This window comes from Lipomyces chichibuensis (assembly GCF_038497645.1).
Source record: "Lipomyces chichibuensis strain CBS 12929 unplaced genomic scaffold V1513scaffold_2, whole genome shotgun sequence".
Classification (NCBI taxonomy): Eukaryota; Fungi; Ascomycota; class Lipomycetes; order Lipomycetales; family Lipomycetaceae; genus Lipomyces; species Lipomyces chichibuensis.
Genome location: NW_027117454.1, coordinates 586,870 through 611,774, shown reverse-complemented (window position 1 = coordinate 611,774; position 24,905 = coordinate 586,870). Strand labels below are relative to the sequence as shown.

General features: G+C 45.6%; 10 protein-coding genes across 10 annotated transcripts; 4 read left to right on the top strand and 6 right to left on the bottom strand.

The window, feature by feature from the left end:
• Positions 1–472: 472 nt before the first annotated feature.
• Positions 473–2,684, bottom strand: V1513DRAFT_109720 (uncharacterized protein). Its single transcript, XM_066894120.1, has 5 exons — positions 2,520–2,684; positions 2,426–2,461; positions 2,331–2,358; positions 1,626–2,271; positions 473–1,571 (listed from the first exon to the last, which is right to left on the bottom strand). Coding segments are annotated over exons 1-5 (1,665 nt in total). The 5' UTR covers positions 2,522–2,684; the 3' UTR covers positions 473–618.
• A 394-nt stretch (positions 2,685–3,078) lies between these two features.
• On the bottom strand, positions 3,079–5,045 carry V1513DRAFT_456353 (uncharacterized protein; the record flags this gene model as incomplete). The annotated part of the gene is made up of 7 exons (XM_066899564.1): positions 3,079–3,759; positions 3,816–3,953; positions 4,005–4,227; positions 4,288–4,455; positions 4,511–4,614; positions 4,669–4,884; positions 4,965–5,045. The coding sequence occupies 7 exons, from the start codon at positions 5,043–5,045 to the stop codon at positions 3,079–3,081; spliced, it is 1,611 nt and encodes a 536-aa protein (XP_066756287.1).
• Positions 5,046–5,196: 151 nt separating this feature from the next.
• Positions 5,197–12,069, top strand: V1513DRAFT_436644 (uncharacterized protein). The gene is made up of 16 exons (XM_066896812.1): positions 5,197–5,321; positions 5,376–5,740; positions 5,788–5,955; positions 6,013–6,560; positions 6,624–6,784; positions 6,838–6,952; positions 7,005–7,265; positions 7,316–7,510; positions 7,569–7,715; positions 7,781–8,722; positions 8,775–9,712; positions 9,762–10,005; positions 10,058–10,261; positions 10,317–10,604; positions 10,665–10,832; positions 10,884–12,069. The coding sequence occupies exons 1-16, from the start codon at positions 5,308–5,310 to the stop codon at positions 11,940–11,942; spliced, it is 5,817 nt and encodes a 1,938-aa protein (XP_066756286.1). The 5' UTR covers positions 5,197–5,307; the 3' UTR covers positions 11,943–12,069.
• V1513DRAFT_436637 (formyl transferase) lies at positions 11,985–12,848 on the bottom strand. Its single transcript, XM_066896811.1, has one exon. The coding sequence runs from the start codon at positions 12,736–12,738 to the stop codon at positions 12,052–12,054; it is 687 nt and encodes a 228-aa protein (XP_066756285.1). The 5' UTR covers positions 12,739–12,848; the 3' UTR covers positions 11,985–12,051.
• A 135-nt stretch (positions 12,849–12,983) lies between these two features.
• On the top strand, positions 12,984–13,806 carry V1513DRAFT_477067 (60S ribosomal protein eL36). Its single transcript, XM_066900228.1, has 5 exons — positions 12,984–13,130; positions 13,218–13,347; positions 13,404–13,485; positions 13,547–13,593; positions 13,655–13,806. The coding sequence occupies exons 1-5, from the start codon at positions 13,109–13,111 to the stop codon at positions 13,683–13,685; spliced, it is 312 nt and encodes a 103-aa protein (XP_066756284.1). The 5' UTR covers positions 12,984–13,108; the 3' UTR covers positions 13,686–13,806.
• Positions 13,807–13,943: 137 nt separating this feature from the next.
• Positions 13,944–15,569, bottom strand: V1513DRAFT_436631 (GTP cyclohydrolase II-domain-containing protein). The gene is made up of 4 exons (XM_066896810.1): positions 15,433–15,569; positions 14,643–15,366; positions 14,417–14,591; positions 13,944–14,366 (listed from the first exon to the last, which is right to left on the bottom strand). Exons 2-4 carry the CDS (start codon positions 15,145–15,147, stop codon positions 14,063–14,065), a joined length of 984 nt encoding a protein of 327 aa, XP_066756283.1. The 5' UTR covers positions 15,148–15,366; positions 15,433–15,569; the 3' UTR covers positions 13,944–14,062.
• Positions 15,570–15,787: 218 nt separating this feature from the next.
• V1513DRAFT_436628 (uncharacterized protein) lies at positions 15,788–16,667 on the top strand. Its single transcript, XM_066896809.1, has 3 exons — positions 15,788–15,941; positions 16,058–16,139; positions 16,211–16,667. The coding sequence occupies exons 2-3, from the start codon at positions 16,092–16,094 to the stop codon at positions 16,406–16,408; spliced, it is 246 nt and encodes an 81-aa protein (XP_066756282.1). The 5' UTR covers positions 15,788–15,941; positions 16,058–16,091; the 3' UTR covers positions 16,409–16,667.
• V1513DRAFT_482552 (60S ribosomal protein uL18) lies at positions 16,498–18,018 on the bottom strand. Its single transcript, XM_066900393.1, has 3 exons — positions 17,890–18,018; positions 17,101–17,826; positions 16,498–17,043 (listed from the first exon to the last, which is right to left on the bottom strand). The coding sequence occupies exons 1-3, from the start codon at positions 17,899–17,901 to the stop codon at positions 16,864–16,866; spliced, it is 918 nt and encodes a 305-aa protein (XP_066756281.1). The 5' UTR covers positions 17,902–18,018; the 3' UTR covers positions 16,498–16,863.
• An 874-nt stretch (positions 18,019–18,892) lies between these two features.
• On the top strand, positions 18,893–20,826 carry V1513DRAFT_436623 (uncharacterized protein). The gene is made up of 2 exons (XM_066896808.1): positions 18,893–20,101; positions 20,160–20,826. The coding sequence occupies exons 1-2, from the start codon at positions 19,156–19,158 to the stop codon at positions 20,585–20,587; spliced, it is 1,374 nt and encodes a 457-aa protein (XP_066756280.1). The 5' UTR covers positions 18,893–19,155; the 3' UTR covers positions 20,588–20,826.
• Positions 20,717–23,683, bottom strand: V1513DRAFT_436621 (uncharacterized protein). The gene has a single exon (XM_066896807.1). The coding sequence runs from the start codon at positions 23,190–23,192 to the stop codon at positions 21,114–21,116; it is 2,079 nt and encodes a 692-aa protein (XP_066756279.1). The 5' UTR covers positions 23,193–23,683; the 3' UTR covers positions 20,717–21,113.
• Between the last annotated feature and the right edge of the window lie 1,222 nt (positions 23,684–24,905).

Sequence of the window (24,905 nt, the reverse complement as noted above, 5' to 3'; positions counted from 1 at the left end):
CTCTTGCTTGAGGACTGTCTGCAATAACGAATGTCGTAGTCGTGTTTTGGACCAGCCGGAGAGTACAACGGACACGGAACGTGGCGTTATTGTCAGTCCAACGATTTTTTTCCGTTGCGATGACTGTGGCGCCAAGCGCGCAAGCACCGCCATGGTTGGGCAACAAGCCACTTTGCGCAAACCTATGCGGCTCGGCCGGCCAACTCATCTTGTCTTACATCCAACAATGTCGAGGTTCTCTCTACTTGGTTGATCATGATGTCCCGCTAAGTCCACCACCACCCACCCCCGTCTGTCTATACCTGAATTTCTATTTCCTTTCGTAGTACGCGAGTGGAAGGCGTGGCAGCATATTGTTTACATCCTACCTAACAAGACCGCGATTTCTCGCTTGCTGGTCCCTCATGTTACGTAGACGTCTAATACGTTCCTTTGTAAAACCTTAACGGTCTAGCAGAAGCAAGCGGCTACAAGATGGCGCGATGGATGTTACGATTCTATGTAACTACATTTGAAATTATTCAAGGCTCATTGACGACAACCAATAGAAACAGTTATAGATATATCAAGTATAACTGTATAAATTATTCGCAAAATGTGCAGGGGTGCATCCAATGACTAAAGTGAATCACTCTGCCTCCCAAGTACCTTTACTCCTCGTTTGACCTTGGCAAGTTCTGTAATTCTAATATTGCCATAAGCTTCGATCAACTGGAGCGACTTGCATCGCTCCGTCAGTACCTCAATCTCCTCGTCACCAACACAGTGCACGAATCCAAAATCTAGCTGCGACAGAAACTCGCAATCCGATGATGCCAGCAGCTGGAACGTTGCCGACGTTAACTTGTATACCGAGTTCAAGTTCAAAATTACTAACGTCTTCGCAGAATGATCAATCAAGGCTTGGATGGCTTCATCGCCGACATTCGTGCATCGCGAGAAGTTGGCGTTGATCAATCCGTCGTTGAATTCCCAGTCTCTGAAAACGTCGCGAACACCGGCATCCGTGAAGCCATCGCAAAGGGCCAACGATAAGTTCTGGAGGCGACCACAGTATGGTCTAACGCCTTCGAGTAAGAACTTGTCCGTCAGATCGCCAGAATCGTCGAGATTGAGAGTTACCAGCCGCGGCCCAATCACTCGTAAGAGACCAATCACGTCGTCGTCCGTTATTGCATCCCTCATGTAGCTCAGCTCCAACGCCGTAAGCTCTGGTAATTGCAGTAATAAGGGAATGTCCTCGGTCTTCAAGGAGCCAACTCGGGAAAGGGATAGCTCCTCTAAAGTTGCTGAGCAATTCCTCACAAGGGCTTGTAGTGATTCACGGTTAAACCGTAAAGTATTTGCAAGCGAGAATCGCACTAACTGTGATCCGACCGTATCAAAGAACCTTACCCAGCATCCTGAAGTGATTAAAAAGCCGCCATTTATCGTTAGTGAGTGCAAATTTCGCAAGTTTGTCGAGTAGTAATCAATAACCTTGTCTGTGAGCTGACCACACATAGAAAGGGTTAGAGATTCTAATAGAGGACAATAGGATGCTATTAACTCCAGGCTGTCCGAACTCAGGTCTATACAATATTAAGTATTCTCAATCGATAATTGTCAACGATAGTATCACATACTAGAGCAGTCCCAAAAGTGCAACCGCTTAATCGACGGGTTCAGAAAGAGCTTTAGAGTATTATCTTTGAGAGACCTATTCCTTGACAAAATTCTCGCAATTTTCTCCATATTGAAGTCGCCAATATCACCCAAAATCTCCACGTCTTCGATGTACTTCGCGATTACTTTAATACATAGATCCTGTAACTTTGGCACCGAAAACTCCTGCTTATCCAAAAGCGCGGCGGCAATAGATTTCTTCCTTCTTCTAGACGAAATCTGTGTCTTCTTCTGCTGCTTTTCTTCCTGCGCATATTTGGATCCACATGAGTGGCAGAGTAGGCCGTTTCCATCTCTCGCGGGTTTGGAATATGCCGTAACAGTAAACCGACACTGGCACTCCGCACAGAAATCGATCTGGCCCGGCTTTGGCCGAGTCATCCTTGCTAAAAGCTCACCCTCATCATCCGAGTCTGCGTGTTTCTTTTTGGTCCGTTTTTTTGATCGCGTAGACGACGCAACCGTCGTCTCAACTTCACGACTCCGGGATCTAGAGGTCGCACTTGAACCAGATATTGTGACAACAGTGTCCGACGATGCAGTAGCTTGTTGCTGAAGCGTTTCTTCGTAGCGATGACGAATGGCATTGGCAACGATTCCACGCTCCTTCGCTCGATTAATATCTATGTTTCTAATCACAGGATGGTCCGAAGCGTAGCACATACCCTCAAAAACTCCGTCAAAGCGGAATTCCTTTGCCATGATTAGTTTCCCATAAATACACAATTGCAATCAATAAAGCAGCTGCTGGAGTACGTACGGTCCGCGAACTCTCGATCCTCCTGCATTTCTCGACCTGTAGGCATGGGTTAGCGGTCATATTCATATCACCTCAGATAAAATCATTTACAGACATGGTTAAATAGTCCTCTGGATTATTCTAATGCCCGTGATGACAATATCAGAATTGGGCACACGAGGATGGCGGGTGATAATTTAATTAAGCGCCGCTGCTCATTAATAATTCATCGGCGCGATTGGAGCGAATCTGGCGGTTGCGCGCGATCACGCTTTTGCCGGACGCGTCGCAAACCTTGCACCGAAGCTTAATTCGAAAGTTACAGGATTTGTTCGCAACGTGGATACACAATTTTATAGCAATCAAGTACATATTCCTCCTGTACTATGATAACATAACGCGGAACTGTGCCCAACAACCCAAGCTAAACACATTTTTTATCTATATCTTACATGCTATATTACAACACATTAGTCAGCCGCAGGAATATCCATTGCATAATAACGCGATTCCTCTAGTTGCTCGACCGATTGTCCATTGATTTTCTTTAGCCGCTTGTTAATCGTTTCGGCGGACCCGTCTTCCGCAAGTTTTCGCTTGTGGTCCCTCTGCACGGAATATGGACTATAAAAGTTGATTAGTTGGCCATCAGCAACAAGACAAACATAAGTTACTTACCCGTTGACTTCGATATCCAGCTTATTATACTCTTTAATAGCCCCAGGTCCGCTCCGCTCAAGCAAATATACCATGTATATATGCGACAGATCCTTGATCACCAACGGCGGAAGACGTGCCTTTGTCCGTATATCATTGTGAACTTTTGATACATATCGGTATCGCTCGGCCTCGGTCTCGGAGCTTGACAGAAGTTGGATCTCAAACTGGAGATAATTGATCCAAAAATATTTGCTATCCAAATAATGATCCGCATACTTCTCAAACAACGCTCTGGCGTCTTCCGGTGAGCCCCTCACAGTCCACAATATCCGAGCCCACTCGGTAATCAGAGCCCCCCTCGTATAGACATCGCATGATCCAGACTCTATCGCGGACGTGTACACCTCGATTGCGCTATTGACGCCAGCGACACGTCTCTCAAAATTTGCTCTCGCGATAATTGTCTCGATGTTACCGGGTAATTCCGTCAGTATTGCCTCAAATATATCCCGCGCAAGGTCATAATCACCCTCAGCTTCTTCGAAGTGAGCGTAAGCAATTCGAAATGCTGGACGACCAATCGGCACAAATACGCCGCTCCCTTGCCGATATACATTTCGGATGTCTTCTCTGTGGTCGCCTTCTTGGGCTGACAGCCATCGAACGTACCTGAACCAAAATTCGTCATAAAAAGCCTGCGCATACAAGTCAATTAAAAACTACTAGAGTTGCCTCAGTAGGTTGAGCTTACCGTTGCGACTAGGCACTTCTCATACAGGAATCTAATACGCCTAAAATCGCCTTCGATCTCTTCAAAATCAAGATATCTTCGCCAGTTGACCAGTTCGGTCTCGTCTAAACCCTTCACATGGAAATATGGTCGTTTTATCTATCGAATATTAGCTCCAGTACTCTAACTTCGAAAGCGAGCCACGCATACCTCGGCTTCAAAGGGCCATCTGCGCATAGTCTGTTGCTGCACCTCTGTAAATCGGGCAACATGTAACTTTTGAATACGGATTCGTAGCTCTCGGTCGATCTCAGTAGGCATCATCTTGTCGTCTTTCTGAGCCAATTCGTCACTCAGGGCAGCCGAGACTCTATCAAATTCTTCCTGAGATGTCAACTCCTCCACTGGTCTGCTTGCACTTAAATGCGTGTATCTATCACTACGAGTTAGGGCCTCCTAGTTCAAAATGCCTCTGGACGCCTCAACAGCATACCTCTCGAAGTACCGAGCATACTGATGCATTGGTATTCGTGTCACGCGCTCCAGGACTTGCATTACCATATCCGGTCTCTCTAGTCTCTCCTCGAACTCAATATATTTGTCCCATAACGTGTGCGACAAAAAGTCAATTCCCACAAACTCCGCCGCGGTGTCAAATAAGCTGAGCAAAGTCAGCCATTGCAAATCGCAGAAGGTTAATAATCTAATGTACATACTCTCTGACTTCATCCTCATCCGGGCAAGTGTCCATCTTGAAAGAGCAATAGCCGGTCCATAAGTCGACCGAGTTTGGAATGCCTGCGACGGCTCGGCGGTAGATCTATCAATGTCGTCAATATCACGCTCAGGACCAGCCACGCAATTACCAACGTACTACTTCTGCAGCATCGGACCCAGCTACCGCAAACTCGATGTCTGCGTATCGCTTCCAATAACCAAATAGCAATGGAAATTTCCTGAGGAAAGCGTCAAACAGTATGCGAATCTGTTCTATAGTCTCCGTGCTAGAGCTTCTCCCAATACCGCCTTCTAACGCCTCAGTCGCTCTTATCAGACTCTCCCAGTTCTCAAAATTATCCACATCTTGCTCCTTTGATTAGAGTACTTAAGTCAGTGTCATGATGCTACCAAACAAGACAATCTTAGTGTGTGCGTGTGCGGTATACTCACCAGAAGACCATGGAGCCTATTCCATTCTGGATCGGCGATCAACCCAGTTGACAGCGAGTAAGCGCTGGAGTGACCCGCCATGATAAAAGGCCGGTTTACCAATGAATCTACTCGACTGATCAATTGACGGGGTATTTGGTGTTGTGAAGTACAACGCGAGGTGAAAAGTTGAAGGAAGGTTCTTGGGAGGGATCAGAGCGAAGCTTAAGTCCCAAATTACGTACTGTCGGTCGGTACCTGTGATCGCTGACAATCCGGAACGGAACAAGACGACTCTTGATCTCAACTCCCACCAAACTCATGACTAGGATTCCCACAACACGTAACGAGTAACCAACTGTCCATGGATGACTTTGGGTATAGTATGATTTATCCTATAATACTAATATTGGCTAACAATGATGTTTCAAGGTTCTCCAGGGCAACCCTGAGGTCAAGGACCTTGGACAAGCTCGCTGGCATCACGGCCAAGAGCTCATCGCCGGTCGCAAAAGAGGATTATGGAAAATTGACCAAGTCACTCGGCAATTCAGGTGCTTTATTTGCTAAGCCATTTCAGAAATCGAATGGTACCACTCTAGCGGCACTAACAAACGGCAACGGACAACTTCACACTGTCCCAATTCAAACGAAGGAACTCGAAGTGTTACTGGCACTAGCGCTGTCAGCAAAACATCAAAAAGATCCTAAGCATGCTAGAAGCTTACTGGAGCAACTTGGACTGTATCTAGGAGAAAGCTATTGCCAAAAGTTTGTCCCATCTGCTATGATTAGAGGTTAGCCGGAGTTCTTGCAACGTGGTCCCCAATACTAAGTGATGTAGAGTTACAACCTTCACCTTGGGAAGTCGTGACGTACAAGCTGACATTAGCAATAATTGATATCAGCAAGAACTTCAACGAGCTTCACGATGTAGCAGGAGAATATCTCAATTCTTATGTTGCCAGCGTCAAGCGTGCAGCGTCCACTATCACGGCTGCGATGCCTTACAGTATGCACCCTGCATATTTTGTCGTTGTACATTATCTTCTGACTACATATTGCTTAGACCTAGAGTTGATTTTTCCTCTGGCGTTCTCTCTCCAGGGGTTTCTTTCAGCAATTTGCTTGCGATCACTGTACAACGAATCCTCGGAACTTCAGTACGACCTCCTTTCATCCACTAATGACATATTCGCTGGCAGATTTTTGACTTGTCTCGAGGAGGCAATATCATTTTTGCGAAACTCTGCGGATAACGCACAGACGCATCATATGTGGAATACGTATCGCAATAAATATCGCGCCATCGGCAAACCAGTGGGATCGGCCTCCCTTCGATATTATTTCATTGAGACTGCTAGAAATATAGCCGGCTTATATATTCTCCCTGGGATTGCAGAGTATCATGGAAACAAAGAGTCGTTTCTTGATATCATGATGAAGACGGGAACGGCGGAAACCAAGGTCGATGTCGTTCAAAGGAAATCACTAGAGCTTTGCCGTAATATAGCTGTCTACGAACTAGAATCCGCAGAAGAGGGCAATGACTACATTTCCGCTATTGCCTCTGGTAAACAGAGACGCCTGAATTTTGCCATTAAGGCATCAGCATTAGTACGTACCTTCCAACACTTGGTGGCCTTGGGACTGGTTCTGATGTTATATTTGTGCCTATAGGAGATACTCTGCGTCGCTAGTCACTTTGACGTTTATGATATTGGTGATCTTATGCAGGCTATTGAGGACTGTTTAAACACTACAGATAACGAGCAAAAGCCAATAATTGATGAAGGCTTACTATCAAGAATTTTCAAGATCATGGCTTTCTTATGTATCGAGTAAGTCACAGTGCGAAGAATACCCATGACCGAGAAATCTAATATACAAACAGGGAATCCAACATCGGGGCGTCACTCACTCGAATCTTCCCACGTGTAATTGTTAACCAGAATCTGTCGGAAGAAACTATTCAAACTGGGACTCTATGTGTGTCTTTCGCTCTAAAGGTAGCCATATAATTTCGTGGTAATATTATTTTTATATGCTAACCAATTGTAGCGTCTGTCCGAAGATGCTGTTATCTCGACTTTGTATACAATGTCAAATATCTTAGTTAGTATTCCGCACGAGACGGACTTGACACATGTGGTTACTGCAAATGACAGAGACGTGAGGCGTCGGTCGCGTAGTCTCGAACGGGTCTCAAGCATGGGTAGTAGAATATTCATCAATGCCGAAGATCGCGAAGAAGTCGACCTTATCTTTGAAAATGTTATATACGCTCTCGCCAAAATTATGGAACAATACAACGATAACAAGGTCAGTTTTCTTATTTCCGTCGAAAATTGTCACTAACTATCATTGCTTAGATTACGGCTCTGACAATCTCAGTACTCATGCAAAAAATTGGACGCGTAAATGCGTTCACTGACCGTTGCCTCGTCCTAGGCCTCTCCGGATTGGCGTTATGTGGTGCCGGACGTGATTTTAAGACAGTCTTGAGGTTATATTCCCGACTCAATACAGAGGCACTGACTAATAAAGACCAAGACATGGTCGATACGGTGAGTGTGTTTTACATACAATATGACTGCCTCTTGATATAGTTATTGATATGTACAGATATTGGATGCGCGGCTCCGAATCGCCAAGAAGCTTCAAAGAAGCGATCCATTTTTTGATGTATATCTTGTGGATCTCCTTGACGGAATTGTCAGTAAGGGTGATGTGCAAGAACTCGAACATCACCGTCCACACTCGGAAATCGATGTAAGCGCATTCTATTGCTATCAAATAGAAGTGCTGTGGGCCACTAACAATCATTCTCTCTTTAGAGCGCCGCTAGAGAAATATCTCTTTTAATTACGGCGCTGGCAGGGCTTTTACCCTCCGTTCATGAGCCAAGATATACTACCGATGATCAGGCAATACTGACAGCATTCCGTAATGCCTGGTTTAACATGGTCGTCCATGGATACTCTAGGAATTCTGATTGGACCAAAAAGCCGTTCAGAGCTGATCTTGAAGTTGTCGCTTGGAACTCTCCAACTCTTATCGCAGAGAGTAATTCCAATCAGTTTGAGAGCGATATGGAGATTAATACTGTTCTTCGACGGGGATCGTCGCACCGAAACCTTGATGAGCAGCGGAAGCAGGTATTGGAAGCGTTCGATTCAACCGCCCTTGAAGTTCGCTCAATTCCCTATCCAAGGCTTATCTTCTTGTCGTCGGCTCTTTTGTTAGAATCTTTAAGAGCCTCGGCAGGTGACTGTTCCAAAGTTCTTTTGTACTTTGTTGACCCTAGTTTGAAGTATGGTGAGACTGCTAAGTTCATGAAAGGAGTCACCAATGAAGCGATGAAGATCTACCTTAAGAAAGTCCAAGGTAAATCGGATATTGCGGCCAGTGCCAGTATTTCCAGTCAACTTCGTGAACTCTTAATCTGCTGTTGTCATCGCATCAACAGTGTTTCTGCCGTGGCTTTCAAGTGTACTGAACGACTCACTGAAGCCATACCGTCGGCACTTTGCAAGCGCGAGAGCTTATTTACATTACTAGAACTGCTTACTTTGTTGTGGAATAGCTGCTTGGATGAAGATGTCGATCAGTATTCGCCGAGGTCTGTTTTTGTTTCGTCTAAGGCTAAGATCAGACTCGAACTTTCGGACTCATATGCTCATCGCAAAGCTACTCTGAAATATCTTCATGAAAAGGCCATAAAGTGGGTGCAGCTGGCCATCAATACTACTCCGTTGGACATGAAGGGACTGCTGCAGGTTAGTGCAACCCTCCCGCTATGTAACATAAGCTTACTGACGACCACTGCAGTCATACCTCGCAGAAATGGATGATTTTCGTGCGTTCGGTCATGTTGTACTTGGCAGATCTTTTGCTGTTGAAATGGGTGGAAGAATTCCGTACACAGACAACAAATTGGCTTCAATCGATAGACAAGCGGGAATGGGCACTGACACAATATCCGATTTTCTTGCTCAATATACGTGGCGCCAGGTATATCGTCCTGTTGAACCCAGTAGCGTCTCCGACACCGGCCAACAGCTGCATGATTTCACAAAGATCAACAACAGCTTGCTTGATCTTCATGATAAAGTAAACAACAAGAAATCCATACCAATTGCCGAGCTACGTGAAGGTCTACTTCGTGCTGCAGCGTTCTGCCTTGCGAACATACGGCTTGCTCCTCAGCTTGTACACCTCTTGGTGCATATCCCATTCTCGATCTTCACTAAACAATCAATTAAGCTTGGAGTCTCCCTTTGGTTGTGGATTTTAAACGAGGCACCAGATTTACAATCTCGAGTTTTGTCGGAGATTGCTGTCGGTTTCGAATGGAGCATTCGTTATCGTGAAGGAATCTATTCCAAATCTCACGACCTAATCCCGGTGCTTAATGGGAAGATGGAATACGCTCCTTCAAGTAAGGAAGAAATAATGCATGATGCCCGTATTGCAGGCAACAGCTTTGCCCCTCATATGTATATTGTCGACATGCTCTCCAGCCACTTTCAATCTAGCAAATTCGAAAGTCGGCATTTGTTTGAAGTGTTTGAGCGATCATTGCGAGTGGCTCTGATGAATATGGAAGACGCTAGCTCGCATCCGCTTGTGCGTGAGAATCGCTTTGAGATCATTCTCTTTGCATTGAGACTGCTTGAAGGCCATAACGCATTGTCGTCTCAACGCTCGACGTATTTCAAAAGTTTGACGTTGACCGCTGCCTTGACATGGTTCTCGTGGCCGCCGATGTAAGAGTACCATGGTTTGTATGTGTCCATGACACTAACGCCATAATAGCTATCCTTTTAGTGGAAACCGCTTGAAATTGAAATCCGAATTTCGACTTCTGATTGAGGTTTATCAGCTGGTCAAGAGACTCACTGTTCAAGGTCTCGAAAAAGAGCTGTTTTTAGACGTCAAACAAGAATTACTTCTTCAATTTCTGGAGAACGAAATCTATGCCATTTCTATTTGGCTGGAGCCGCTCCAATTCGTCCCATACCGACAGTTGAAGACAATCATTCCCAAACGATCGTTCGAGGTAAGTTAATTACGCTTACATAAAATGTAGACAGTGCTGACAATATCTGTAGCCCTCCCCCCAAATGGTCATTGTAGCTTGGCAAGTTGATCCGGCGCTGGCTGTTTACTACGCCAAGCGATTTAAACTTGCCGAATTGGACATGCAACTACAGCAGCTCATCATTGCCGACACTTCGAAAATAGCACACATTCCGGATGCATTGCAGTACCTACTTGACCGTCGTGTCATGGACGTCAGTGCCCCACAACTGAAGGTAAGTACTAACAGTGATCCTTTCGCAGATAGCGATTGCTTACGAGCCGTCTCAGTATCTGCTTTTCTGGGCTCCTGTCTGTCCTATTGAAGCAATCAATTTGTTCATGCCCGATTTTAGTAACAACTCCTTGACTTTGCAGTACGCTATGCGATCCCTGGAAAGCCACGATGTTGATGTTACGTTTTTCTATGTTCCCCAAATTGTGCAGATGCTTCGCCATGACCAGCTGGGCTATATTGAACAGTACATCCTCGAGACCGGCAAGCTTGATCAGTTATTTGCTCATCAGATTATCTGGAATATGCGTGCCAATGCTTATAAGGACGAGGATATGAAAGTGGTATGCCTTACTATTTCTCATACGTATGTTGGCGGATGGTAGATTCTAATTTGTTGATAGCCTGATATCCTGAAACCCACCCTAGATAGAGTAATGGAGACGTTAATTTACTCTTTTGACGGCGAAGACAGAGACTTTTACAATCGGGAATTTGATTTTTTCAAGGAAGTTACGTCCATTTCCGGAAAACTGAAGCCGTTTATCAAGAAAACGAAGGCCGAAAAGAAGGTGTGTGCTTAATTTATGACAATATGTGGTTGATGTTTCTAACGAAAGGAGGCAAAAATTGATGAAGAGATTCGGAAGATCAAAGTTGCTCATGACGTATACTTACCAAGTAATCCCGACGGTTCTGTTATTGCCATCGATAGAAAATCAGGCCGTCCTCTCCAAAGTCATGCGAAGGCTCCGTTTATGGCTACATTTAAGATCAAGAAGACCGTGAAAGCTAACAGCAGTGTCAGAGTGGAAGGCGGGGACAACACTGAGAATACAGTTTTGGAGACAATCGAGAAATGGCTCAGCGCTATCTTTAAGGTCGGTGATGACTGTCGACAGGACATGCTGGCTCTACAACTCATTGCACTTTTCCGTAATATTTTCAATGCGTCTGGTCTCGATCTATATCTGTTCCCGTACCGAGTCATTGCCACAGATCCGGGGTGCGGTGTCATTGACGTGCTGCCTAACTCTATTTCGAGAGACATGCTTGGTCGGGAGGCTGTTAATGGTCTGTATGAGTATTTCGTTAGTAAGCACGGAAGTGAGGATTCGATAAAGTTTCAACAGGCGCGAAACAACTTCGTACAGAGTATGGCAGCGTATTCCGTGATTTCTTATCTTTTGCAATTCAAGGATCGACACAACGGTAACATTATGTACGACGATCAAGGACATATTTTGCATATCGACTTCGGCTTCTGTTTTGATATTGTGCCTGGTGGTGTGAAATTTGAAGCAGCTCCCTTTAAACTTACTCATGAGATGGTTCAGGTTATGGGTGGAAACTCTGATACGCAGGCGTATCACTGGTTTGAAGAATTGTGTATCAAAGCATTTCTTGCCTGCAGACCTTATGCCGAAAACATTATCCAGTGCGTTCATCCTATGCTGGAAAGCGGTCTCCCTTGTTTCAAGGGCGAGACAACGATAAGAAAGCTTCGTGACAGATTTGCGTTGGACAAGTCAGACAAGGATGCAGCCGTATATATGCGTGGCTTGATTAAGAAGAGCGCAGAGAGTATCTACACGAAAGGCTACGATGAATTCCAGAGAATGACAAACGGCATTCCAGTAAGTTACAGTAATTCCTCGAGCATTCTTGCAGGCGTATACTAATCAATGACAGTATTAATCGCTAATACGACGACTGTTATGTGAACCTGCATCTATTTATTTACTATGTACAGAGAATGGATCTATATTACATAAATTATTGGTGGAATAATTATAAATTTTCAACTGGCGCTAGCGTAACTTCATGCTTGTTCACTTCATCCAGTGCCAAAATTGTGCCTTCAACGATAGCTATATGCTCCGCGGCATGCACACGATCCTCGTACTCCTCAAGTGTCTCGTCCTTTCTGAGCTCCAGTTCTTTGACAACCAATGGCTCGCCCTGATCAACTTCTTTGATGACCCTGTGGATCATTACACCGCCCTTTGTTATCTGGCCCCGTTGGCCAGCTTCCCACGCACGCTCAATTGCATTTATTCCATCAAACTGTCCTGGAAGCGCAGGGTGTAAATTGATAATTGGTATCCCCTTAGCAGAAATAGGGTTCAAGAACGACGGTGAGAGAATCAGCATCCAGCCTGCGCACACAATAAGATCGGGCGCAATATTTAATACTTTCTGCGCAAGGTCAACATTGAACGTTTTCCGCATCTGCCTCCGACGATCTTTGTCGTCCTTAGGAATATCCTTATAGTATTGTTGCAGATCATGTACAAGCGTAGGAATGTCAGCGTTCCTTGCACGCGTAAGGCCGTACGCATTTGGCGATGAAGATATAACACCAGCTAATTCTGCGTCAATCTGTGGAGATGACTTGCCGGTAACTGAATCTATGAGCGCCTGGAGATTCGTTCCGGAACCGGATATAAGAACCAATATTTGCAATTTCGGAGCCATTGCAGTCTATTGTATATAAAACATACAATACCGGTAGAGACTAGTTTAAATCGCCGACCGAGTTCGGCCTTTGCTATCCAACAACTTCAAGCCCTTCCACAAAACCCATGACAAGGTTAAGGAATATGGGAAAGGTTTTTACCGGATGCATATGCACTTATGGCTTGTAGGCTGACGTTGCGCTTATCGCATAAATGCCAATTAGTTTTCCGCTGAATTGCCCTATAACAAGAAAGCAGTCACACGTTATTCACTTGCCCTAAGGCTATTGCGCTTAGCTAGCATGCCACACCACCCAAAGTCGCAGACGTAACTACTTTTGAGAACGTTTGGAGGTGCTCTCTACAATTTAGACATCAAAACAGCAACAATGGCACCCGCAGAGAAGACAGGTATGATCGCATTTTCTGCAGTCGGTCAGATCAGATGGGCTAGCTTTCGTATTATATGAAAAATACTTGCTTACACAGACGGCATAGGTCTTTTTGTCGGCCTGAACAAGGGTCACAAAGTCACTGTACGTGAGCCCAAAGCGCGCATATCACGCAGCAAGGGCAAGGCCAGCAAGCGTACTACCTTCGTCAGAGAGTTAATCCGTGAGGTTTCTGGGTATGTAGTAATCAACACAGCAATGCTGAAATCGTTTGCTAATGCGATATTTGAAGACTTGCACCTTATGAGCGTCGCGTCATTGAGTTAATCCGAAACAGCAAGGACAAGCGTGCTAGAAAGTTGGCCAAGAAGAGAGTATGTGAATAAGAAGATATTGATGGGAATTATGGTGGACGTGATCTAACGGTTTAAATAGCTGGGTACCTTTGGTCGGGCGAAGAGAAAAGTGGATGATCTCACTAGGTAGGATGGTTGAAAATTTGTGCATATGTAACGAACTGATATACTAACAAATGTTGGACAGAGTCATCGCCGAGTCGAGAAGAGCGCATTAGATGGTGTGAAGCAGTGGTGTCAAATTACAACGAAAAGGTGGAATGGTTTCTGGATGGTTGATTGTAATTATGTATCTTTACCAATGAAATGCGAATAACGCATGTATCATATAATATGGATTTTCTCATGAAGTCGCCTGGTCGTTGAGATCACCGGATTTAAATGATATACTGCGTACGCACAGTTTATGTAAATGCTTGGACAGCATTTATGTTTCTCCGGGCATTACAGAACCTATGACGACGAATACGAATAAATATCGTAATCACCCAATCATGCATTGTTATTTTATTATATCGAAGTATTACATTGGCTTATCCAACATATGACCCATTCGCTCAATCTGTCCCACACAGTTAGCGACAGGACGCTAATATTATAAGCAAGCTGTACGAACCTTTGTCTTCAAATATCCTTCTACTTCCTTGCTTCGAATGCCGCCAGAGTTCATGCGCCAGGCAATAGGGACCATCGGAACTCGCTCACGAACCTTTATCTCTCTGTGCTTTCCCTCTACGGCGGCAATCTTGTCTGGATTGTTGGTAAGCAACCGAATCTCGGTCTGGTCGAGATCTAAGAGGATAGCAGTGGCCAAACTATAGGATCTGGCATCTGCGGGATGTCGTAGTAATATATTCGCTGTCACAGTGTCCGCGCCGAGATCCTGCAAATTATACGCCCTAGAATAACAATTAGTTTCGGCAGGCCATTGTAGACATTCAAAACATACTTCAGTTTTTCCCTGAGTCCAATACCACGGCCTTCTTGGCGAAGATAGACCACTATACCTTCATTCTCCTTTGACATCAATCTGGCGGCCTCATCTAACTGCTCGCCACAGTCACATCGTGCTGACCAAGCGGTCTCACCGGTATAGCATTCCGAGTGTATCCGGACCAAGGTAGCTATCCTCATTAGCACTCTAAACCCTCGTGACTAACTAGATTATGACCAACCTGTGTCTTTAGCAGTATCTTCTTCCCCGTTTTTCTGATCCTCCCTGCTCGTCTGTCTTCCGGGATATAGCCGTCCAACATAAGCACCTCTAATCATTCTATCCATTTCCGTCTCGCCTTCTCTAGCCCTGTCCAAACTCTTGCTTCTTATTGTATTGCCAAAAACAATTGCGAGGTGTTCTTTGTCATCCATGTTATTCTTATACAAATGAAGAAAGATTTCAGTCCCGCTGGTGGTGGGAATTCGGGCTCGAACAACGCACTCGACTTCAGGAAGTACATCGGGTAGACCGTCAGACGGCTGCGGTGTAGATATAACGGGGATAGGCACGGGAGTAGATGGAACTGTGTCCGGAGTGAATGACGGCGAGATAATGGTTGGTGGTAGTGTGCGGTCGAGGTTGATAGGTGAGGGCTTCAAGACAGAAGCGTCGTCGGCATTGTCAGAGTCTATCTGCGGCGATAGCCGTGGCGACAGGAAAGAAGGAAATTCTGACGATGACATTATGAATAGGAACCCAGAAAATATCTTCTAAAAATACTGATAATCCGATTTCACATGTGATTGACAATTGCGAGCGACAGTGTGATTATTCGGGGATGGTCGTGCTGATATAGTCGGTGATGGCGCACTGGAGCTTAGAGTTTTCTCATGATGAAGAGTTCGAGAGGTGCGAGGTGTCTTATTCATGTGGCTGTCAGTGTGGCGCAATATCCGATTACGCTGCGGATTAGCAACGCTGAGTTTAGCAGAGTCAATTAATGTCATAATTTAGAAAGCAACACCAACATTAGTTAAGTCCGCAATTAAAGGCTTTCACGTCTGGCTAACTAATTTCAGGCAGAAAAATTCTTTGTAATGAATGCAAATTGAACTATAGTTTAAAGCCATTCTTTTAGCGGCAATAGCATTTCAGATAACTGAAGATAGTAGAATACGAGGGCTAACATCTAAGACTCGCTACTTATACCGAGAGTGGTCCGAATGGTCATATGTAAAGCACTTTTGACTTTATGTTATAAGCTATTGAACGAGCACACAATAGATGTACATTAACTTATGACAAAACATATGTGACATTGTCAATCCCTAGCCCTGGTTATGGTTGGTGTAACTGCAAAAACATACTTGCACAGAGCGATGCGGCCCGTTATACCAGCGCCCAATTGGCATTGAGATATGTGCGAAACTGTCTCGAGCACTATCCCTTCCGATCCATACATCCATTGTCGATAATTTTCCGCACAGCATATTTATTTCCCGCCAGGTGTTCGCCTATAGAGTTTTTTCTACTTCTGGTAAGACGCGATTTGATTGATCATTTGCGGGAGTTACTGGACCACGGCTTCAGGCAATGACTGCGAAAGTAGACCTGTATCGTTGCTCAGGTGACTGATTCGGCTGTGCATTGTAGGATACAATATCGTACGGAATAAATACATATTACAATGTCTGCCGTCAAGAAGACCACGTCTGAGCAGCTACTGAACGACAAGGTATGAATTCACTTGAACGCGGCAACGAGCCAAATATTTCACTGTCGACAGACACCAACTGATGGTCATAGTGGGACGTCGTTATCTCGAACACATTGGTGAAGACCGCATTAGGATTTGGATTTGGTGTCGTTACTTCGGTATTGTTCTTCAAACGACGGGCGTTCCCTGTTTGGCTTGGTATCGGATTTGGTGCCGGAAGAGGGTATGCTGAAGGTGATGCTCTTTTCCGCGGTGGTGAAGCTGGTGTTAGAATTGTGAACCCATGAACGAATAATATAATTATTGGTGTTTGTTGTTGGATATATTGCTCTCGTCCTATCTGGATAGTTCTACCAAAACCGTACTAGCAATTGTGCTGGTATGTCATATTTATTGGTAGATCATATCTAAATAACATTTACTCTGTGCATGTATCCTCATTATATCTTACACAACGTGCTGATAATTCCTCTATACGCCAATTTCCTCAGAATCCATGCTTGCTTCACATAATTTAGCATAACCCGAAATTGGTTTAATCAAAGGTCACTAAGAATTCGCCTTTTACTCTTTATTCGCACGTCGGTACGCTGAAATATATAAAGAACATCTACGTGATGTGTTGCAGAGTACATTCAATAATTTCCCGATTGTAATTCCGGTGTAATACGTGAACTGCATTGTAACTTTTTATGGCACATAAACGACATAACTAAATTTTACAAATTCTACTATACGTTCACTATTCGTCGTCCTCTTCCTCAGCAGCGGCACCACCACCAACCAAAGAAGCAATCTTGGCTGCCCGCTTGGCGAGTCGCTCCTCGGTAGTAAGCTTGGTCTGTCTGTACTTTTTAGACTCAGCAACATACTCCTCCTTGCTCTTCTTTTCTGTTGGCATAGGTGACGGATCTTCGCGGATCTAAAATTACGAATTAGCATAGAGATACAATTAGTACAAAAATAGCTTCAGGCATACCGCAGCGTGGGCATCGGTGTAGATATCGGCAACTGCATCAGCCTCGATGTTGTCCTCAATATAGCCCTTAAAGACCTGTCTGTACTTCTCCTCATCATCGTCCGCAAGAGTCTCCATGTACTCAGCAACGTGGCCACCGAGGATGTACTTGCTCAATGTGTCGGCATCGAGCTCCTTGCCCTCGATGTCATAGCCAGGGTATCGCTTCTCGTTGTGGGGAACGTACATACCACCGTCAGATGCCCCTTTGAGGACACCAAATACACGAGCACCGGTGGTGGTGCGATGAAGACCGACATCGAGGTAAGCCTTAAAAGGACGGGGTCCATCCTCAACAGCCTCAGTCAACGAGAATTCACCATCAGCCTCGACAACACCCTCGTAGGTCTCATCCAAGCCAAGCTTCTGAAGCGTTCGTCTAGCGACCAAAAGTCCGACGGCATAGGCAGCAGCCCAGTTGGTCAGCCCGTGCTTGATTCCATATCTGGGGAGCTCATGGGCATAAGCAGCAGTCAGGACAATGTCGCCGGTAATCTGGGAAGAGACGATCTGGGCAATGATGTCCTTGTTGGTAAAGCGAACAACTAGACGGTACTTAGGCGAGTTGTACTTGGCCTTGTGCTGGGTAATCAAACGCTTGCGCGCATAGTAGTCGGTCTTTCCCTCCCGTCTTCTTCTGTACGGGGTCTGATATCTGGAGAAGTAGGCCGGTGTCTTAATAAGTTTCTGCTTACTTGTTAGAACTGTGCAATATATAAACAAATGTCATGTCAATTCGGAGGAACATACGGTGAACGGCATTGTGAATGGTGGTTGCTGAGTAGATACTGACGGCGCGATGCAACAATCGATTAAAGCTGTTGTCTTGGGAATCGTTATGGTGATCCTCTACGGTCTCAGGCGTTGACTGCGGCTAAACCAGTAAGAAAAAAGCAGTCACATACCAAAAGCTAAAGAGTAGCCCTATTATAGGGTTCATGATAAAGTTGGCCGATGTCTGCGGGTAAGGGACACAAAGGTGATGACGAGTTAGATCCTAACATTTCAATGGGCTCTTTGTAGCGGGGGTCGAAGATATTAATACTACAATTAACATATATAATCTTATATTGATGACGTTAACGCATATTTCTCTTTCAGATGACCGTCAGTTATTAATTCTAGTTCGACAGATGGGCAGGCAGACACACTAGGACCCAAATTACCACAACACGATCAAAAGCTCTCGAACTTTGATCTTAAGACAGTGAACAGCATCAGCAGTCGCTCGTGATCTCGTATATTCTGCTAGGAATAAGTTAGCTTTAGGCACATACTCTTTGGAGCCATGTAAAACGCACAGAAAATGGCGTGTCGCGACAACAGAACTACTTTTATTAGTCGGGCCAGCATTCTAGACTTAGATGCTTCTTATTTGCAGGACTGAACACAATCTGTAATCTAGTCTTCGCGCTATATTCAGTTAGCCATATTAGTTGCACTTGGCGCAGCTTGTCATTTAGGACGCCGCAGAAAACGTTTTGCAGCTGCAGTCAAACTGGGAATAAGGTAAGCATAACTAACTATATCATAATAATTGTTTAAATCTCGCTATTTCGAAGTTTGACTCAGGCACATAATATCTACGAGCCCCCATACGAAATGGTCAATAACCCAAGAAAAGAATAGGGAAGTAATACCACGAACCAGCGCAATGACACTTAACCCCGCCATTGGCACAAATCCCGCAACATCGTCAGCAGATTTTACCCTAACCACAAATGTTTACAACCCCATCACAAGTTGCGCCGCTAAGCGTTTGAAGCAGCGATGGACAACAACAGCATGTCTTTCCGCGCCTTTTAGCTTGTATTTGCTGCTCATTTTAATTTACAGCATTTTTTCAGTGTATACGTTGAAAAATTGCAGTTAACGGCGATTTCAATTTTTTTTTGTCGTGGCGAGGGTTGAGCAACAATCGAGTTGGTTGACACGGCATTACTTGTCAATCCAAGATCAAGATCTTCTATCGCTGCACCGTTTGAGGTTCATAACAGCACATAGGTACGACACAGCATGGCCCGACGATTTGTTTCGAGAAGTCAACAGAATGGAGTAGTAGGTGAAGTGAGCGAGGATGCTCCAGTTGAAGTTGTTGTAACCGCCACTCCAGTCAATGTTCCACGGCCACCAACTACGCCATTCGTTGCACCGGAAGTAGCAGACGCGGCTGCCGCAGCCGTGCAAGCACAGACGCGACATCCGAGAGGGGCGGAGGTGGGTCCTACCTCAGATACGGATGTTTTCATGCCAGAAGCTTTGCGTGACGTCGCGGACGCTGCGCGGGTGACCGCAGATGCACCGGTAATCGACCCAGCGGCAATGAATCAAGAAAGTAACCCACAGGTTGGGCAAATATGCAAACGCTGCAAAACAATCAAGCCACATGAGGCATTTGCCAAGCCAGCTGGTCGAGAAGGAACATTCAAGTTCTGCATGTCATGTCGCGAGCAGAGCCGGCAACACACAAGTGACACGCGCAAACGTAAACGAGAGGCGGAGAAGCTCAGTGCAGAACGGGAAGCAAACGGTGTGGATGCGGCTATGTCGTTTGATAGGTCGGGGAACGTGGTTGTCGTTACAGATTTCGCGCAGTTCACTCAGAATTTCCCAATCCCGGACAAACACATCGACCCTGCTATTGCCGCGTCCAGCGCACAGCTTTCCCCGGATGCGACTACAGAGCAGCCGTACCCATTGCATCAGAAGACATTCATTTTGCGAAGTCAAGTATCGGTCGACGGAGAGAGCACGATTGGCGACGCATTGAGGGATTTGGATGGTGAACCTGTTGAGCTGTTCAAGAAGATTATTCAGGCTATTTTCAATGTGACTGGTTTCTATTTTGCGCGCAGGGCAAAGTCAAAGTCAGGCAAGAGTTTTCGGACGCAATATGTTTGTTCGCAAGTCGCGGATACGTCGAATAACAGGGAATCCATCAAAACTCCCAAAAGAGCACGGTGTATGTGTACTTTCGGTTGGGCGGGTAGTATTCATGCATGTTCTAACAAGCAGTCTAGCGCGACGACAACTCTTTGACTGCCATGGCAGACTTATTTTAGCCGCGTCAAAGAGTGATACGAGTGTCATCGTGAAATACGCGCATAGAATTGTTCACGGCCCTGCAGCTCGTCGTCCTTATCTTCCTGATATCGTCAAACAATATATAATTGCCAATAGGGACAAACCACTGAGCGACGTTTTCGCCGGCATTAAGGATTTGAGTGCCCAGCAAAATTTTGATCCAGGTATCGATGTGGGCGTCATCTCAAGAAAGCAAGTGTACATCTACATGAAACGACTGGAAGAGTCACTGAAGGCAGGAGCACAGGCTACGGAGGACACCGACGAAGGTCAGCCGCCGTTGGTTACCCAGGAGGTACTGGATACAGTTATTGCTCGAGCGGCAGGGGCGGAGCCTGTTGCGAAGCAGAGTGTCGCAGTGTAAACAGCAATTGTTGTCCGCGGTAGGTTATATGATAGGGGTTTTCTGAAATATTGTAATAGTATATATTGGTTTGTAAAGTAATCTACTATGTGATGTACGAGTAGTTGGAGATTGGGATCTTACTTTGTTGCAGCTGTGCTAGAACATGATTATTTATTAAACCAACTGTGAAAAGCGCGAACTGGGAATGGCGCTATCGGACAATCGAGGGTTATAAATAACGTACCCGATAGTTGAAGGTTTATCTTCATAACATATATTGCACACAAAATTGTAGTCACAGCAAGCAAACATAGATCAATGTAACTAACCATACACAAAGTATACCCCACACAAGGCAAATGCTAAACTCAACGAATAGTAAATCCTCCTATATATAGGACATTACCACTCAACACAGATAGACCTCGTCTATAAAAGAAATCAACCACCACATCCCGAAATGTAAAAACCCATGAAAAAAAAACCCTTGAAAACAAAAACCCATGAATGTAACACATCACGTCAATTGCCCTCAGTCAAATCGTTACTCGCATGTTACACACACATTTCCAATATGATCCAACAACCAACCAACCCATACCAGTATCGAGGACCCAGACAAATATATTTTAAAAAAAATAATAACATAACTATACGAATAACAATAAAATAATAAATCTATAATATCTATGATGGACCAGGAGCAGGCTCGACCCAGCTTCCATTGTTGGCAAGCGCAGTGGCAGCCTTGGTGTAGTCTTAAAACTGTTAGTATATAGAAGGAAGGTAAACATACTGACAGACGATACATACCAGACCGCTCGCCTTCTTCAGAGTACATTCCAATTCGGAAGTACCAGTTATAATTGTATCTCTGATACTCGAGATCGGTATAGTTATAGAATCCATCCAATGAAATGTTCATGTCAGGCCCACGGTATCTCTCAACATCGTTAATCAACAAGCTGAAGCCAGTCCAGTTAGCGTCCATCGTCGGATAAAGAGGATAGTCCCACGCAACAAAGCTCCCGTTGAAGTTGGTGGAATTAGTAGTAAAATGAGCGAGATCAGTGTTACGAGGACCGCCACGGTTGAGCGCAAAAGGTGTCTGCAGGATCGAGTCATAGCCCCACCGAGTGGCACCGTTGAGGAACATACCGACGGCGAGACCCTGATAAAGAAGGGAGAGGGTGGTCTGGAAGGCAGTCGCAGGCAAGATCAATAGACCAAGAATGTAGTGGTGGATACGGAGAGTCAAATTGGGAACGAGGGCCATAACAATCAATGTCACCATAACAATGGCGTATGCATACAAGTAAGGAAAGAACTTGTTGTTCTTCCAGATAACATACGCCTGGAAGCAGGCGCCCACGAAAATCGCGAGCAACACAAAAGTGATGGCCGCAATACCACCAGGAAGATTCTGGATATCTTCCAAAACAAATCGGTCGAGAGGGAGTTCATCAAATGTGTAGTTGTTCAAGGCTCCAACCCAGAATGCACCAACCCAAAGGACAGTCTTAGTAAGCTGGGCACGAACATTCTTCAACGTAGGACGAGCGGCAACTTGAAGAATAACATATCCAATGAATACAGTCGGCAAAAGACGCTCGAACGCAACTGAGATAGATTCAGCTCCTGGGTCAGGGAACCCGTTGGTTGGCGGAGGATCAGAGGCCAGAACAATTGTCCAAAATCCCATAATGAACATGCCCCAGAAAAAAACATCCGGCGAGTAAACGAAGTACGCGAAAACTGCAGACAAGAAGACGTTCACACCAGTAATCGCCCATCTCAAGTCATAGCAATTTTCTGAGGTGACACCGCGATCGAAGACGTACGACGCTGGGAAGTACGAATCAAATTCTATGCTCCGAACCCCATTCTGGGTCGATGACGGGAAACTGTCTCGATAACCAGAGAATTTGAGCTTTCCGCATCCACCATTAAGCTGCGAGGTGACACCAGCATGGACAGCGGCTGCACAAATAAAGGAGTCAGCGCGATAGCCATCCTCGTTGCCAATCACATATGGCTTGTAGATAACGTTCTCCGTGCCGACTGTGGTCATACTATACTTAGCAGCACCGGCACAAGAGGACGGGCATCGGAAACTAAGAGTCTTATTCTCAAATGGCTCACAGAATTGTGCATCGAGACCGCAAGCGGCATAGTTCTGAGTCATCCAAAGCGGGTTTGAGCCACATTCAAGAAGCAATACCTCCTCTTGAGTGCTGATCACGGGACTGAATTTGGACTTTCGAGATAAGAACACGAATATTAAAAACCAGGAACACAGGTAGACGATGATTGCTGTGACGCGAACACGTTGGCGAATGGCACGGCCGACCTTAAGAGGGAATAGCTGAATCGGGGGATAGAGCAGCGAGACAGTAGACGGACGAGGAGGTTGGGGGCCGCGGAGGAAGTTGATCAACCGAGCCAATCGGCTCTTCGGCAGGACAATCGGCTCATCTACTGCGGAGTATGATGGCTCCAGTAATGGCGATTCTTCGCCGGCTAGGCTCTGGGCCTCGTCGGCAAGAGGGTTGTTGATCGACGAGTACGACCGAATTGTGTGACTCGGCTGTAGCGAGTTCTCACTATTCTCTGGAACACCCATCGCGGATCGCTGTTGAGTGACTGCCGGGGGAGAATGCGACGAAGGGGAAAATGAAGGATGAGGGATGAGGGATGAAGGTGAGAGCAGAAGGAAGGGAACAGGCGATGAGAGACGATCAGTAGGGAGAGCGGGTGACTGCCAGGTCGTCTTGGGCTGAACCCAAGGCGTACGTGGGTGTGTCTAAACAAACACTATTTTGGGGACAACGAGCCAATTGTCCGGTTCGCGCAACTAGTGAGTGGCATGCTATATGTCATTGTCTGCTCCAGGCCGGTCCAACTGCTCGCAAACCCCTCGCCTTACACGCTTAGCAAGATTTTTCAAAATAGCTACGGTAGTATTTTACATCCTGAGGAATCGATTTCAGATTCGTTAAAAGAATGCTCGGAAAAAAAGAACGGGAATTGACCGACTAGAGAGGGATAATCCGAGCAAATTACTAAGTGGATTAGGGTACATAACCCGAGGCTCGTTACGAAATTGCCCACCACTGGCGCTCATCATTCAGCGACTCGGGCGCAGCATTCCGGACCTAGCGCTTATGATTTCGCGCAGCATAAAACATTGCACGAATACGGCGTAAGCGGGAAGTTGCATTTAGCATAAGCTAGCAAGAGCGCGGACCGGGATTCTGCCGCGTGCATGCAGGATCACCACTCAGCCGCAGCAGCCGCTGCAGATCTCGTGATGTAGCGAATAGGCAGCGCAGCGTGCCTCATTCCTAACTAACAACTGGCGCCCAATATTTTTATCAGTCTTAGATCCATCTGATAACCGGGTCTTGAGGTACGCACCCCCAGCGTATCTGTCAGCACCAGTCAAGCCTCATTGCAGCAACAGCTGCGCTTGCTGCAGCCAGGGGTTTGGTCCAGGAAGCCCATGCTGCAGTCTTAGCCATTTCCGGACAGGACAATTCGGGATAAGGATGGCAAAAAAATAATCATTTGAAACCCTGCATAGACGACTCATCTAATTGCCTTCGTCTGCGATAGCTGCTTCTGCTTCATTATTAGACCGCTTTATTCAGTGGTTGTTATGGAGACTTACGGTGGTCCAGCCATCACAAATTCTCTTATCGGCCTCGTACTCCAGGCGGCTTCGTCCAAGCTCGGATTCGGGTCCAAACCCCCTTTGTGCACGGTCCTTATCACTATCGCTTCCGAGATTGCGGTGTGCCATTCATGTTTTGCTTCCGAGTTAAATCTCGTCTTTACCGAGCCCATGAACTGTCCACCAGGCGATGTGGACTAACAAAATATGAGCCTCATACGTCAACAAGGACATTGAGCAATAAACTCGCTTGTTGACCCCTACGTTTGTGGTTCGGACCCCAAAACAATGACGCCACCAGGTCCCCGGTTAATCCGCGCCTTCAATCGTATTCGTATTCGCCCCACGTGTCTATCTCGTGTAATTCGATTCTCCCAATGATCGGATCTCTTCATGTGTTAGTCAGGTTATGACATCAGGTATATCTATATCTAAAAAGAGATTAAAGAATATATAACATCATAAGTTATCATATGACATTTTATAATACAATACATAAGTTAGCCAAATAGAGGCATCACAACACTCAGACAGTTTTGCAGATAAGAATTTGCCACAAGTTCCTTCCAAGTTCGTTTGCGGCAAATTACCCTATTAGGTCAGCACTGTTACCTGCACCAGCGGCGACCAAAGGTCTCGACAAGTGTGGAATTGTTCATAAAG

Coding starts and splice junctions, on each gene's coding strand:
- V1513DRAFT_109720 (XM_066894120.1), bottom strand. Junction 2,272..2,330: donor CTTTGACGGAGTTTTTGAGG/GTATGTGCTACG, acceptor AATCGAGCGAAG/GAGCGTGGAATCGTTGCCAA. Junction 1,572..1,625: donor GCACTTTTGGGACTGCTCTA/GTATGTGATACT, acceptor AATATTGTATAG/ACCTGAGTTCGGACAGCCTG.
- V1513DRAFT_436644 (XM_066896812.1), top strand. Junction 10,006..10,057: donor TTCCCAAACGATCGTTCGAG/GTAAGTTAATTA, acceptor CAATATCTGTAG/CCCTCCCCCCAAATGGTCAT. Junction 10,605..10,664: donor AGGACGAGGATATGAAAGTG/GTATGCCTTACT, acceptor ATTTGTTGATAG/CCTGATATCCTGAAACCCAC.
- V1513DRAFT_436637 (XM_066896811.1), bottom strand. CDS start 12,738: ATGGCTCCGAAATTGCAAATATTGGTTCTTATATCCGGTTCCGGAACG.
- V1513DRAFT_477067 (XM_066900228.1), top strand. CDS start 13,109: ATGGCACCCGCAGAGAAGACAG. Junction 13,348..13,403: donor TTAATCCGTGAGGTTTCTGG/GTATGTAGTAAT, acceptor CGATATTTGAAG/ACTTGCACCTTATGAGCGTC. Junction 13,486..13,546: donor GAAAGTTGGCCAAGAAGAGA/GTATGTGAATAA, acceptor CGGTTTAAATAG/CTGGGTACCTTTGGTCGGGC.
- V1513DRAFT_436631 (XM_066896810.1), bottom strand. CDS start 15,147: ATGTCATCGTCAGAATTTCCTTCTTTCCTGTCGCCACGGCTATCGCCG. Junction 14,592..14,642: donor AGATACTGCTAAAGACACAG/GTTGGTCATAAT, acceptor TAATGAGGATAG/CTACCTTGGTCCGGATACAC. Junction 14,367..14,416: donor GGACTCAGGGAAAAACTGAA/GTATGTTTTGAA, acceptor TTGTTATTCTAG/GGCGTATAATTTGCAGGATC.
- V1513DRAFT_436628 (XM_066896809.1), top strand. CDS start 16,092: ATGTCTGCCGTCAAGAAGACCACGTCTGAGCAGCTACTGAACGACAAG. Junction 16,140..16,210: donor AGCAGCTACTGAACGACAAG/GTATGAATTCAC, acceptor TGATGGTCATAG/TGGGACGTCGTTATCTCGAA.
- V1513DRAFT_482552 (XM_066900393.1), bottom strand. Junction 17,044..17,100: donor ACACCGATGCCCACGCTGCG/GTATGCCTGAAG, acceptor TCGTAATTTTAG/ATCCGCGAAGATCCGTCACC.
- V1513DRAFT_436623 (XM_066896808.1), top strand. CDS start 19,156: ATGGCCCGACGATTTGTTTCGAGAAGTCAACAGAATGGAGTAGTAGGT. Junction 20,102..20,159: donor AACTCCCAAAAGAGCACGGT/GTATGTGTACTT, acceptor CAAGCAGTCTAG/CGCGACGACAACTCTTTGAC.
- V1513DRAFT_436621 (XM_066896807.1), bottom strand. CDS start 23,192: ATGGGTGTTCCAGAGAATAGTGAGAACTCGCTACAGCCGAGTCACACA.